The sequence below is a fragment of the Sander lucioperca genome, chromosome 7, assembly GCF_008315115.2.
Source record: "Sander lucioperca isolate FBNREF2018 chromosome 7, SLUC_FBN_1.2, whole genome shotgun sequence".
Classification (NCBI taxonomy): Eukaryota; Metazoa; Chordata; class Actinopteri; order Perciformes; family Percidae; genus Sander; species Sander lucioperca.
Window position 1 is genome coordinate 15901331 of NC_050179.1, and position 15583 is coordinate 15916913.

The 15583-nt window shown below is 41.0% G+C and overlaps 2 protein-coding genes across 6 annotated transcripts; both read left to right on the forward strand.

Moving 5' to 3' along the window:
- Positions 1-234: 234 nt before the first annotated feature.
- On the forward strand, positions 235-8539 carry LOC116063088 (mucin-2-like). Of its 5 annotated transcripts, none has more exons than XM_036003399.1 (5): positions 235-2571; positions 2602-2762; positions 3342-4076; positions 4668-5861; positions 7321-8539. In XM_036003399.1, exons 1-5 carry the CDS (start codon positions 314-316, stop codon positions 8025-8027), a joined length of 5055 nt encoding a protein of 1684 aa, XP_035859292.1. In that variant the 5' UTR covers positions 235-313; the 3' UTR covers positions 8028-8539. The 5 variants fall into 5 exon arrangements, with proteins under 5 accessions (XP_035859292.1, XP_035859293.1, XP_035859291.1 ...); XM_036003400.1 differs by having other exon boundaries at positions 3342-3413; positions 4005-5861; XM_036003398.1 differs by having other exon boundaries at positions 2602-3087; positions 3739-5861.
- A 3324-nt stretch (positions 8540-11863) lies between these two features.
- On the forward strand, positions 11864-15209 carry fam185a (family with sequence similarity 185 member A). Its single transcript, XM_031317945.2, has 8 exons — positions 11864-12436; positions 12594-12703; positions 13155-13247; positions 13392-13530; positions 14125-14166; positions 14263-14358; positions 14467-14601; positions 14760-15209. The coding sequence occupies exons 1-8, from the start codon at positions 11998-12000 to the stop codon at positions 14870-14872; spliced, it is 1167 nt and encodes a 388-aa protein (XP_031173805.1). The 5' UTR covers positions 11864-11997; the 3' UTR covers positions 14873-15209.
- The last annotated feature ends 374 nt before the right edge of the window (positions 15210-15583 follow it).

Genomic DNA, 15583 nt, shown 5'->3' on the forward strand with positions numbered 1-15583 from the left:
AAGTAGAACTATTTTAATTTCCTCACGCTTTATGCTGATCATCCAGTATCTCACAGAGACCATCTACTAAGAAGTACATCCACACAATCCTCCTCTCACTCACATTGTTATTTTCACCTGTTTCCCCCTCAAAGCTTCTCCCTCCTCATTTCTCTTTAAGACTCACTTTCCACTGAACAGCTCCATCAGTTCCCCCTCCCTCCTTTTCTCCCTCCCACCCTACCTCCTCCTCTCACTGTCACTGTCTCAAACTGAGGTGGGTCTTTTTTTACACTCTCTCTCTACTCCTTTTACTCTTTACTCTCAGGACGCAATGAGGTTAACAGCACTGTGCATATGTGGGACCCTGCTGGCCTTCTCAAGCCTCTCATGGACCTCAGCAGACGCTGATGAAGGAGACGTCCTGGGGGATAATGCATTTCGACCCTGCGCTGCAACTCTGAGACCTGAGGGGCTGTGCAGACAGGGGCAGGAGGAGAGCACGTGCCCATATCTATTCAGTCTACCGCCGCTGACTCTCCATTTGCCAAAGCAACTCAGAGAGCTGGAGAAGATCGTCACGGATTTGCAAAAGCTGAAGGACAATGTGGACCAACTGAGGAAGATGTGTGCAGATTGTACAGTAAGCCAAACTGAGAGAGAGTGTGGAAGGCAAAGAGAAAGAGGGCATGAAAAGCTGAATGAGGGTACGGATAGACATAAGGATGAGAGAAACTGGCTGAATGAGAGAAATCCTAAGAGACCAAAAGATTTCAGCCAGGAGTGTGGAACAGACAGTGTTAAAGCGGAAAAGACTATGGAAGGAGATGGTGACACTGACTCAGAAAAGAGAACAATTTTGGAAGAGAAAGGGAGAAAGAAATGGGAAGCAGAGAGAGAGAGCGATAAAGTGGTCGTAAAAGAAAATCAAAGAGAAGAAACCCTAAAAGTGGCAGAAAAAGATGGAAAAACTAAGACAGAGGGGGCAAAACAAAAGGACAAACTGGAGCCGGCCAAGGTGCCAACTGCTGGTGGAAATGAGAAGATAGTGGATATGGTTAGAAAAAAGGTTGTTGAAAAAAATAACAGGGAGACAGAGACAGACAGAAAAAAAGACAACAATGGAAAAGGGAATTCAAAGGGAGATCCAGAGGATACGTTGGAAAATGGAAAAGAGAGGAAGATTACAAGTAATGTAAAAAATAAGGAGAAAACAGAAGAAAGTGACCATCACGTGTGGCAAGATGAAACAAAGGAAACAGAGAAAAACACCCAAACTGAAGAAGACAGGGGCAGTGATGGTATAAAGATGTCTGAGGGCCATGATGAGCATACAAATCAGGAGCGAGAGCAGCACAGGGAGGAGAGGAAAAAGGAAATGGAAAAGGGAATAAAAGTGGAGCGAAATAATGAGAAACCAAAACAGACTGAAAGTATCGGGCATGCAGAAAAAGAGAAGACCATAAAAGAGGGGGAGGTGGAGGATGGGGAGACGGGAACGGAGATCAAAACAGAAGGAGAAAAAACAGTCCAGAGTGTGCAGAGAGACAGTGATGGAGAATTAGCATCCAGCAAGGCAACTGAGAGGACAGACTTTGTTTCAATCAGCCCAACTGCTCAATCTATCATTAGTTTAGCTCCAAGGCAGGACGCCATGGACTCAAACGAAGTTATAACCTTTACATCATCTCTTCCGTCTCCTTTTTTGTCCAGCTCAACTTTACATTTAATAACAGATGTCAATCAAGGTATGACAATAGTTGCTGACGGACTACCAACCCAAAGCACAGGCTTTGGAGCAGCAGTTATTTCTGAGCATCCAAGCCCTGATGCAGAGGAAGATTTTAGGGCCACAAGTAGCCCAACAACAACAGCCACATTAAACACATTGGGTGGTCCTGGACAACAGATAACCAGTGCCACTTCAAGGTTCACTTCTACAACCAGTGCAAGACCTGATGCAGACTTCCAGGGTCGAGTTAGCTCAACTACAGCAACTACAACCACCACAACTCCCCGTCAGAATTTATACACAACTACATCCCCAGGAGTTGCAGACCGCAGCCGTTGGACAGCTAAAAAGAACATCAGCTCAAACACTAAGACTGGCGTGAAACCTCTACCAGGCCGAGAACCAAAGCCCAGTGAAAAGCATAAACCTGCAATTAAGCCTGAAGCAGACCAAAGGCTTAAAAATCCTAGGAATGATCGTAAACCTGTCCGAGCTCCTTTGCCTGACAAAAAAACTAAACTTGACCAAAAGTCTAAACCTGGCAAAGACCCTAAACAAGTCCAGATTCCAACACCTGAGCAAAGACCTCTACTTAGTCATTTACCAACTGATCAAAATCTGAAAAACAATCAAATACCTAAACATGACCAAGAACATACAGCTGACCAAAGCCAGTTACCTATTCAAAAGCCAACAACTCAAAAACCTCAAACTGTAAACCCAACTGGTTCTGACAAAGACCTTCAAACTGGCCGAGAGCCTGAATCTGTTGAAATCCCAATTACTTCCCAAAACTCAAAACTTGAGAAAAAACTAGTTCATCTTCTCAAATCCGACAAGCCTGACCAACCACAAAAAACTCACAAAGAGCTGAAAAGTGAAGAAAAAAATAAACCTGACCAAAGGTCTACAATAAATCAATATTTCCCACCTGTTCAAAAGCCTGAACCTGAAAGAAGTGAAACAACTAGCCTCCCGCCAACACCTAACCAAAAGCCTATAACAGAATTAATGGAATATGCTGATGAAAATCCTTTGTCTGTCAACGACTTAACACCTGAACAAGAGGTTACACCTGACCGTTCCCTGATCAATCCCCCTGATCAAAAGCCTAAACCCAGCCAGAAAATCCCTAAAATAAACCAAAAGCCTAAACCTAACCAAAAACATCCAGATCTCACAACAGGCCAAAAGACTAAACCACATGTGAAGCCTAAACCTGACCAAACAGCACAAACCAATCAAGGGCTTATAACACCTCAACCTGACCAAATGCCTGATTTTAACCCCAAATCTGCACCTGACAAAATTCCTGAAGAAAAATCCAACAAAACATCCAAACCGAGGCCTCCACCCATACGCAGGCCACCAACCAGGCCTACAGTCAGGCCAGGAGCAACACCTGTTCAAAGACCTAAACCAGCAGTGCAACAAAAGCCAAGTCCAAAGACCAAAGCAGATTTAGATCCCCTTCAAACCAGCGGGACTAAATCAGAAGACATCCAAAACTCTCAAACCGACATGCCACCTGTATCAAGCCCTGGAAGACAGATTGCTGAAGTTAGTCATTCCCCAGGGGACACAGAGTTCAGTCCCCGCACTGAAAGAAGTGAAACAACTAACCTCCCGCCAACACCTAACCAAAAGCCTATAACAGAATTAATGGAATATGCTGATGAAAATCCTTTGTCTGTCAACGACTCAACACCTGAACAAGAGGTTACACCTGGCCGTCTCCTGATCAAACCCCCTGATCAAAAGCCTAAACCCAGCCAGAAAATCCCTAAAATAAACCAAAAGCCTAAACCTAACCAAAAACATCCAGATCTCACAACAGGCCAAAAGACTAAACCACATGTGAAACCTAAACCTGACCAAACAGCACAAACCAATCAAGGGCTTATAACACCTCAGCCTGACCAAATGCCTGATCTTAACCCCAAATCTGTGCCTGACAAAATTCCTGAAGCAGAATCCAACAAAACATCCAAACTGAGGCCTCCACCCATACGCAGGCCACCAACCAGGTCTACAGTCAGACCTACAGTCAGGCCAGGAGCAACACCTATTCAAAGACCTAAACCAGCAGTGCAACAAAAGCCAAGTCCAAAGACCAAAGCAGATTTAGATCCCCTTCAAATCAACGGGACTAAATCAGAAGACATCCAAAACTCTCAAATCGACATGCCACCTGTATCAAGCCCTGGAACACAGATTGCTGAAGTTAGTCATTCCCCAGGGGACACAGAGTTCAGTCCCCGCACTGAAAGAAGTGAAACAACTAGCCTCACGCCAACACCTAACCAAAAGCCTATAACAGAATTAATGGAATATGCTGATGAAAATCCTTTGTCTGTCAACGACTTAACACCTGAACAAGAGGTTACACCTGACCGTCCCCTGATCAATCCCCCTGATCAAAAGCCTAAACCCAGCCAGAATATCCCTAAAATAAACCAAAAGTCTAAACCTAACCAAAAACATCCAGATCTCACAACAAGCCAAAAGACTAAACCACATGTGAAGCCTAAACCTGACCAAACAGCACAAACCAATCAAGGGCTTATAACACCTCAGCCTGACCAAATGCCTGATCTTAACCCCAAATCTGTGCCTGACAAAATTCCTGAAGCAGAATCCAACAAAACATCCAAACTGAGGCCTCCACCCATACGCAGGCCACCAACCAGGTCTACAGTCAGACCTACAGTCAGGCCAGGAGCAACACCTATTCAAAGACCTAAACCAGCAGTGCAACAAAAGCCAAGTCCAAAGACCAAAGCAGATTTAGATCCCCTTCAAATCAACGGGACTAAATCAGAAGACATCCAAAACTCTCAAATCGACATGCCACCTGTATCAAGCCCTGGAACACAGATTGCTGAAGTTAGTCATTCCCCAGGGGACACAGAGTTCAGTCCCCGCACTGAAAGAAGTGAAACAACTAGCCTCACGCCAACACCTAACCAAAAGCCTATAACAGAATTAATGGAATATGCTGATGAAAATCCTTTGTCTGTCAACGACTTAACACCTGAACAAGAGGTTACACCTGACCGTCCCCTGATCAATCCCCCTGATCAAAAGCCTAAACCCAGCCAGAATATCCCTAAAATAAACCAAAAGTCTAAACCTAACCAAAAACATCCAGATCTCACAACAAGCCAAAAGACTAAACCACATGTGAAGCCTAAACCTGACCAAACAGCACAAACCAATCAAGGGCTTATAACACCTCAGCCTGACCAAATGCCTGATCTTAACCCCAAATCTGCGCCTGACAAAATTCCTGAAGCAGAATCCAACAAAACATCCAAACCGAGGCCTCCACCCATACGCAGGCCACCAACCAGGCCTACAGTCAGGCCAGGAGCAACACCTGTTCAAATGCCAAAACCAGCAGTGCAACAAAAGCCAAGTCCAAAGACCAAAGCAGATTTAGATCCCCTTCAAACCAGCGAGACTAAATCAGAAGACATCCAAAACTCTCAAACTGACATGCCACCTGCATTAAGCCCTGGAAGACAGATTGCTGAAGTTAGTCATTCCCCAGGGGACACAGAGTTCAGTCCCATCACAATGCAAACTATCACTTTGGGTCCGAAGACCTCCAACAGCATGGAGACTGGACCCTTCCCTCGCCTTCACACACTCTCCGAAGGCTTCACGATGAGCCAAAACAGTAGGATTACGTCTGATCTGAGGCCACAAACCACCAGTCGACCACCATCGATCCCAATGACAACAAGCCCCCAAAAAAGTGTTATCCCTAGCATTAGTCCAGGATCTGATTCCCGCTCACAAGCTAAGATACTTCACAATGTGGAGGAAACAGCACCCAGACAAACTCCAGATCCAGACAAAATGATGATTCCAGTCCCTACCCCCAGTGCCCAAACTACCTCCACAAACAGCCCTGACCTCAGGTCAACAACCCCTGCCACCTCTGGCCCCGAGCCCCTGGCTGCTGAGTCTTCCACTCCCAGTGCACGAGAGCTGCGTGTGAAAATCAACCAGGTGGCTGCTTTCTTCAATAACAGCCTGAGTCCAAATCGAAGACCACCGGACAGGCGTACAAAAGAGCACCCAGAGGACAACCAGGGAGGCAGCAGGCCTGACAGCAAACTACCAACACTGATAACATCTAAAGGCAAGAGATATTATTTTTAACACTATGGTAGTGCTTGATCAAGTTTTGTTTTTGTATGCACGCTCTACCATACAAGTAACTTTATGCAGGGGATGTGGTTGTTATTGACAGAGCTTTCATGTAATTATATTAGCATGTTTAGCAGCACACAGCATTGATTTGCAGCACCGTGTATAACAGTGTAATAGTTACTTTGTTTCAACAGTCAACTACTCAAAGAAATGTATTAATATTCACTGCACAAAGAGGTAATTACAAATTAAGAGAGAGGAAAGGAGGCATGTTCAACTGCACAATGAAATTCTCTGAAATTTACAACCAACCTAATAAAAAACCGTATCTTTTGTTTAAATTAGAACACAATAACTAGGCTCAGGGAAAACTGTTGTGCATTAGTATTTGAGAACTTATAATTGTATTTCTTACTCAGCAAATTGGTATGACCTGAGCTGAAAGGATTTAGGTAAGAGGGCCACACAGTAAGCACTAGTGATCCTCATATAAACATATGATAATATAATAATGTGGTCTGAGATCATCTTTGTACCATACATAATGGCTAAAGGAGGAATTTGCATGTGTGCAAAATGTGTGTCTCTGCGAGTGTCGTAATTAAGGATAAAACCACAACTATGTGTAGACTAACAGCTTTAAAACATCCTTCAGTGGAGCAGGGCTTATAGTAAGTAAATAATTTGGCATCAAATAAATCTTATGGATTCTTAAGGATAACACTTGAGTTCAGATGCTGCATATGAATTAAACTAATACCTACAGCCTCCTTATCATGCACGGGTGAAGGTCTTCTTTACAGACTATACATCATACTGTATGTGTTTTAGTTATCAAATCAATCACTAGGAAAAGACTGTTATTTTATAGTTTCACGTTTTAAAATGTGTACTTATTTTATCTCTCAAATCCATGTCTTTTAATCTGTGTGTGTGTGTGTGTGTGTGTGTGTGTGTGTGTGTGTGTGTGTGTGTGTGTGTGTGTGTGTGTGTGTGTGTGAGAGAGAGACGGAAAGGTGTATCAGATGTTTGTTGGGTGACCATACAGATCCATACAGATGTTTTTTTTATGTTTGAGGTTTTATTAATGTTATCTGTTGATTGTTGGAGCAGATGATGGAAGAAAACAGACAATAACGTTTTATCTTATCTTATCTACTATGGAGGTCCACTTTGAAATTCTTCAAAAACACTAAATCTTTTATGGTGGAAAAGTAGCTTTGCCCTGACCTGTGCACTTGACTTGTGACCTCACCCAACACATTCCACAGCTAGGCTAAATCACAGCTGCAAGATGATATTTTTTAACATGCAATATATGAACAAAAGCAGGACTTTGGTTAGATCACTGCCAAAATTAAGGAGGGCAAGTTTTCATTTGGAGGATTTTTAGAGAAAGCTGTTCATATTTCTTTCTGTAATTTCTTTTCATTTTTTCTCACCTGCAGTTAACACAGCTAGCGACTGCTCCAACCACCTACTCAGGGGGGAGACAAAAAGCGGAGTGTATCTGGTGACCCCTGACCTCCGCAGCAAAAGCTTCCCTGTCTTCTGTGACATGGAGCTGGATGGAGGAGGGTGGACGCTCCTGCAGCGCCGACAAGACGGCAGCGTGAGCTTCAACCGCACCTGGGCTGAGTACCGGTCAGGCTTCGGGGAGCTGGACGGAGGGGAGTTTTGGTTGGGCAACAATATGATCCACCTGCTGACCCGGGACAGGGATATGGTGCTGCGGGTGGAGCTGGAGGACTTTAACGGGGTGATGGAGTATGCAGAGTACGAACAGTTCAGAGTGGCAAGTGAAAGGATGCGCTACAGACTGACTGTAGGCGGTTACTCGGGTACTGCAGGTGATGCTCTCCGCTTTAGCAGAAGTTATGATCACAACAACAGGGCGTTCACCACGCCGGATAGGGACCACGACCGCTATCCATCCGGGAACTGTGGCGCCTACTACAGCTCCGGCTGGTGGTTTGATGCCTGCATGGCTGCAAACCTCAACGGCAGATACTATGTGGGGAGTTACAGGGGAGTCCGGGATGGGATTTTCTGGGGGACGTGGCACAACATATCTAATGAGTATTACCCCACCAATGACAGACAGTCTTTTAAAGCTGTCACAATGATGATCCGACCAAAGGGCTTTACACCATGAGCTGTGGCTGTCTACCAGGGCATGTTTGAAAAGAAACATAAGGGGTCTAACTACTAACTTCAACCATAAGCTCCTAACATGCTCCTTATAATTTAATAAAACCTAGCAGGCTACATCTTCCACACCACACGGTTATTTGTACACTATTAACACAATGCTGCCGCCTTGTGGCGTTTGATTCTGCAATACTGATTTGTTAACAGGATAGCCTATGACTGCGGATGTACACACGGTAGTACAAGGTTATAGTCCTAATTACATAGTATCTTTTTTTCATAACCTTTTAATATTAATGTCTTTTTTTGAGAGTGGAATTTGTTTAATGACAAGAGAGGGAAATCCTCTTGTGAAGAGTTTTTTTTTCCAGTAAATATGACGGGTATGTAGCAACAGAGTATGATATTTTTTATTATTGGAGTACTGGAAAGCCTGTTGATGGTTGATTGAAGCTGTATGGGTTGTTTTATAATTAAGATTGTTTTTGTCAAGATAAATAAAATTGTTGAATATAAGTGGATGTGCTTTTGTTTCTCCTTTCTGTTGAAATTATCTGCACACTAAAGTACAAAATTACCAATAAATTCTATAGCAAGTAGAGTTAAATGCGACCTATCAGATTTACATGACAGATTTATGGTTTAAATCTGCCCCATGTAGTACAACTTTAGACGCGAGAAATGCTTTAAGACAAGTTTTTTTTTTTCTCAAACTTTATTGAAGAATGTGGACATACAGTAGGAAGGAACATCTTCTGTACATCTTAACAGTCTACGTTCTAAACGGGTAACTAAAGGAAAACATAACCAAAACAAAGCAAAAAAAGTCATACAAATATTTTGTAAAGCTTACAAAGGTCATATGATCTAACAGCTTTTTTGTTTGTACAGGTAGAAATGGAAAAAATGTATTGTTTAATATTGGCAGCCAGCTCCAAAAAGCTTGGCTTCTTTTTCAAAAACTTTGACTTATATAAATAAAATTTGGTTAAAATAATTATCAAATTTATCACATCATACTCTGAATAAAGCTTTCTATCATATTGAGTGAATCCAAACAATACATTTCCCAAAGTAATGTGAATTGAGGGTAAATGTGAACAGCAATGAAATATGACAATCTGCTCCAAAGTTTCTTGGTATAAAGGCAAGACCAAAATAGATGTACCAGTGTTTCATTTAGTTCTCCACAAAAAGTACAGCTGATATCAATGTCTTTTTTCATTTTCTGCAGATAATGGTTAGTTGGGTAAAATCTGTGGAGCATTTTGAAAGAGATCTCTTTAACTTTGTTGGTTAAGAAGAACTTGTGTGGCAATAGCCAAACCTTTTCCCAACAGTACCATAAAGCAGCAGGTGTACCCTTAACATCTTGTTGAAAGAGTTGGCGAGTTGCCTTATTCTTACTTTTAGCTATAGCCTAGTGAAAACAGATATTCCCAACAGTTGTTTCTTTCACATTTAACAGTATAGGGTGATCACCAACTCCATTAAAACCTTTAAAGAGTGCAACGACAGCTGAAGGTATTGCATCAAAAACAATAGAGAACTCCTTTGGAGAGACAGGGATGCCGTAGTGATGAATAAACTCAACATAATTATAAAGCTGACCACGCTGGTTGAGTAATTGGCTTAGAAGCAATATGTTGTTGTCAACCCACTGCTGAAAGAAAATGGATTTGTTTTTATACAAAATATATCTGTTGTTTCAAATATAAAACCTATGAGGAGAGAAATTATGCTTGTAAATCAAATACCAAGCCAGCAGCATTTGTTTATGAAATGAAGAAAGTTTAAGAGGAATTTTGTCAATATTATAAGTACATACCAATAAAAACTGGAGTCTACCAACTGAGGAAAAAACATAATGGGGAATAAAATTCCACAAGGAAGTTGGACACTTTAAGTAACGTTTAATCCAATTAATTTTGAAAGTGTTATTTAAGGTATTAAAGTCCAGGAAACTGAGGCCACCTTTACTGTACTCATTCATTAAAACAGACTTTCTCAGATAGTGAGTGTGGTTTTTCCACACAAAATCATATAGAACTTTGTCTATAGTTTTACACATTTGTTGAGCTACATATAAAGACAGTGCAGCGTATGTTAATCTTGATATTTCTTCAGCCTTTGAGAGGAGAATCCTGCCTTTTAATGATAAATCACGTAAAAGCCAAAGGTTGAATTCTTGTTTTTTCAACAATGGGAGTGAAATTATTCTTGCATCTTTGGAGTTCGTTTTTATCAATAACACGCCCTAAATCATTAATATTATTTTACTAGAATTTACTAGAATAGATTATTTATAACACTTTTTTATTCTTCTAGAAAAGATCAAGGCCAACATTTTATAATCATTATTTAAAAGACAAATTGGACGCCAGTTATCAATATAAAGTAAATCCTTGCGTGATTTAGGGATTAAAGTAATAAGACCTTGAGTCATACTCCAAGGTAAGGTATTGGTTGATATGCTTTCATTAAATACCTGCAATAAGAAGGGCACCAACTGCTGGGAAAACAATTTATAAAATTCTGACGATAAACCGTCTGATCCTGGGGACTTGTTGTCTTTTGAAAGTTCTAAACATTCACTGACCTCTGCCAGGGTTAAAGGGAGATCACAAAGATCCCTTTCCGAGTTGTAGTGTTGAGGGGTGTTATGGCTGAGGAATATAGAAGCATCATTTTCTCAATATTCTGAAGTATATAGCTTTTTGTAAAATGAGGAGCAAAAATTAGATATTAACTGTTGATCATTAGTTATAGAGTTGTCAATGTTTAACTCATTAATGATATTAACTTTTGCATGGTACTTTTCCAGTTTGAAGAAGTCATAGACTGTATAGAAATATTAAGAATTCTGTTCTTCCTTCTTCTGCTTCAAGACAAGTTCCCTACAGCCTTTGCGGAGAGAACGACGTCACCTGCAACGTGATCACATAGGCCCTGCTGATTGGACAATACCTAAAGAGGAGCGGTGCTAAAGTTACACGAGATTATACATCTGGCTCGAACGGAAATTCCATATATTTTGCCTTCGACATAAAAGAACACAAAACCTGAGGGAAAGTACAGCCTGCTGGTATTGGATCGTTAGTCCGTTGTTTCTGTCTAAAGAGATGAAAAGTGAGAGCTATCCTCAATGCTTGCAATGTGCAGTGTGCAAGGCTGTATTGCCAACCGGACAACGCTGGCAGCTGCCCTGGGGCCTTCGAAAGGTCAACGTGTGCCAATTTTGGCAAATAATTTGATTATTTGGTTTACAATGTATTTGGGGATATACACTACAAAAGCACAATGTCAGATGGCCAGGGAGTTTATCTGGTCATGGCAATGTGATTAAAAAAACGCAATAAATTAAAAATGTCTTTATCACAGAAAATAAAATAAAGCCATGGGTTTCACAATGAAAATAGTTTTTTAGACCTACACAATTTGTATCTTTACAATAGCAGATGACTATGTGAGTATAGTGTATAAGGTACACATTATAATTAATACATATTAACATATTATATACTAAAATTACAACAAATCCTGCTTTGAATATATACTTTAGCTTCAACACAGCATTTTACCAAATACACCTATTTGTCTGCTTCACTTTAATTTTGTGTTCATTATTAGCTCACATTGTGAATGACCTATGACCTATTTTTTTTTATCTTGTAATGTTTTTCTTAATTTATTATAATTTCCCATTTAAATGTTTTTCATTAGCGCAATTACAAATAACAAGGCTGAAGAGAACATTTTAGTAAAATTGTGAATTGTAGATGACGCTTTTAATCCGAAAACGTGTACCGGAAGTAATAGTATTGTACTAACAGTACAACACAGACTTGACAGCGCTGAGACAGTCCATGTTGACTGAATGATAGCTTGTCAAGCGCATTAGTTTGTGTTTAACATAGGCAGTAACAGCAGCAGTGTGAGGTGTGGATGAGCTGGTTTACCGGAAGGTGATAGAGATGTTTTGTGGCTCAGCAGGTCGGCGGGGATGTGTCGGACTTCTCCACTGCTGGTCACTCACAATCGGTCCCAGGAGGACACTCGTTACCCCTCGCTGCCCTCTGCGTACTTCACTGTTCTTCTCCATCTCTGCCCCCGCGAAGTCTTCAACACATAATGAGGTAAACCAGCCTCTGAAGCAGTGGGATCTGATGGTGAGCCCCTATATCACTGTGCGGGTACAGCTGGGCTGCAGTATCTCCATCCGCCCGCTGGACCCGCACGCCTTCCCCGAGGCTAACCGAGTCTTCATCACAGTTCATGGAACAGACACCGAGCAGGTGGTCGGTCTGGATCACTTACAAGTCCACTATGATGACCAGAGCAAAGAACTGCTCATCTCAACTGAGAAAGTTAACCGCAGCATGTCGATTGATCTGACTGCACCTATAAAAAGTAGTGAGTGTCTACTGATGATGCAATTATAAATGAAAATGACAATCTAGATGTCTACAGTAGGGCCTATAATATAATTTATCCTAATGCGTGTCAGTATATATTTTCCCAGCAGTTGACATGATACGGTCTGTTGTCCTTTGGTGTCTACTTTTGTCAGATCTCCTCATTACTACTCAGGGACAAGGCAATGTGCAAGTGAAGAACATGGAGTGTGATATCTGCAAGGTGCAGACAGAAAAGGGCAACTGTTTGCTGCACTCTGTCAAGGTAGGTGCTGGCATTACAACGTAAACACATTCTTATTATATACATATTATATTATATGTTTGCATATTAATGTGTCATATTGGCTGATTTCACAATACATTTTTCATTCACTATTGATTAAATATTGTTATTGCAAACATTTGACTGATTGTGAAACTAGAATTGTTGGTGATATTTTCTAATCTTTTCAAACATATGAGGGGGGTGGAAGTATGGCTTAAAACATATTAGTGTTTCCCTATAAATATAACTTTTGTTGTTTTACAGCATCAAAGGTGAGTTTTGCAAACTCCCACTCTGCAACATAAAAAAGCCACCAACAGTCCTAAACTACCTAAAAGTACTTGTTCAAGTTCAAATAAACAACCCAATAGACTGTTGTTGTAGAGTTGGCGATGTGTTTAGAGGCTTTATCTGACATTCCACTGTTGTTTGTTGTCTGTTTTCTCAGGCTCATCAGGTTGAGGTCCAGTCCCATGGAGGACATGTTACAGGTGTAGGCACTATCCATGGCAATGTGGACATCAGCACATGTGGAGACAGTGTAAGGACAGTACACTCAGCAGTCATTAGAGGGCAGCAGCAGCCTGAATACAGACTTTATCTGATTTGGAAATAAAACTGAAAAAAGTTTAATCATACATCACCTGGCTACAGTGCTGTGCAGTGATTAGTTGTGTGTTTGCAGGGAGTGGATGTCAAGAAGCTTCAGGGCACCAAAATGAATATTTCAACAGAATGTGGCCCTCTGAAAGTCAAAGCCATCTATGCTGAGTCCAGCTGCGTCTCCTCCTGCTCTGGGAGAATAGAACTGGGGCACGTACACGGTGAGAAAACGGCGGCATCTATTTCTCATCTTTATTGCTTGTGTGGTTATAAGTGCTACAGCCAAACTCAAATGTAGTGTGAAGAAAAAGTTACATGAAATTCATTACACTTTTGTCCAAAACAAACTCCACTGCCCATGAGCCATTGCGGCACACAGCTGCATTATGTTAACTTGGTTTGTAAAGCACAGCTATGTTATGTCAGTAATCCTGAGCTCTGATCCAAATAGAGTCTACATAAATGCAATGTGGTTGCAATTTATCACAAATTCTGTACTTCTTGTTTGTTTTGGAGTAGCTATAAGACGGGTTAGTTTTAAAAAGACTAATTCTTGGAGGTAGAGGTTATATCACAAAGACAAACAGCACTGTGATGTGAAATGAAGGAAATGCATCATCCACGTAGAATTTTAATTGCCTCCTGATACAATGAGCCTTTCGTCATAAAATACATGGAAACAATTATCTTTTTAACTTAAGTGAAGCAGGTTTATGATGTGTACAGTATCTGGCAGAGGCTTTTCTTTGCCAAATGTTCCAGTTTTTATCAGCCAGTTATGTTAAAACTGACTGTGTGCTTTAATTCATTAAAAGGTAACGCCACTGTGAAGAACGTGTCTGGAGATACAGTTGTTGGTGAGTAAGCTGAGCCCGATTGCAAAATGAACTATGTATGGTATCTATCAGTGGCTGTTAAAAGCAAAACACCTGAAGCTTGCTTTGCTTTTGCAGATGGTTCGAATAGTTTCCTGAAGGTTTCCTCTCACAGCGGAGGCATCGATGTCTATGTGGGAGACGGTGGCAGTGCCAAACTCCACAGTCAGAAAGGTAAACGCACAGTATCAGAAGTATATTCACCTTATGAATCACAGTTTTCCGTCCTGTTGAGTGATACTAATTTTCTTTGTTTATCCCTCATTCTTCTGTTGTACGTAGGAGGGGTGTGTGTGCGTGTCCCCTCCTCGTTGAAAGCTGGGGTGGAGCTCTGTGGAACGTCGGTGGATATCAGCCCAGAAGTTGTTCTACATGGAGTAGAAAACAACACAACTGAAGGCCAAACCACAGTTACTGGTGAGACATTATTTTTTTTTCATTACATTACACTCCATGGCACAGTTATTTAACTGAACCCTCCTACAAGTAAATCAACACAGAACATTCAGTTTTCTTTCCATACGCCTTGATTTCTCTCATTTACCCTGCCCCCCCCTCCCCTGTTTGTCTCTCAGGCTATATAAATGGAGAGTCCCCCATGGACCAGTGGGTTAAAGCTCAAGCAGACAGAAACTCCGTCAGACTGAAGACACAAAGCTGGTTTGAATCCCTGAAGCTGGGGAGCTGAGTTATGAGCGGCATCACTGTAGTGGAGCTTTACACTGACTGAGCCAGATATTTATTGCTGCTCCTCAAGACTGGATGCACCTTTACCTCACTAAAGTATTGGAAACTCAGTGCTCAGGATATACTGTACTTTCAATAAAGACATTATGTATAATCTATATTATATAACAAATAGTCTGTATGTGTTTAAAAAAGAATCTGTTCATGCACTGTCTTGAAAGCATACTATGCATCTGTCACTGGTTTTGAATAAGAAACTGCTTGCTTGCTCAGATTTTTTTGTACGTTCACTTGTGATGTAAAATAATGCCACACATAAACAATACCACACATTATAATACCTTCAGAAAAACTAAATCCAAGTCGAAAGGAAATTACAAAGTGTTATATAAACAAAAGATAAAACAAGATTTTAATATAAAACTGTTTTTTTTAATTAAACAAAAATATTTTTAAAAGGAAAAGACAAACACTTATTGCACAGACACTGCATAGACAAATCAATGTTAATCACAAAATGTAGAAATTTAAAAACATACAATCAACCTGAACTAACTGAAATCTGACTGTTGAAACTGTGAGTGACACCTGAGAGTTCAAATTTGTGCTTTGTACTTCGATGTATATAGAAGTATAACATTTCTTAAATAAATAGACACCAATGATGGTCATGTCTTAGCGCTAGAGATACCCGGCCAACTTTTGCATCCAC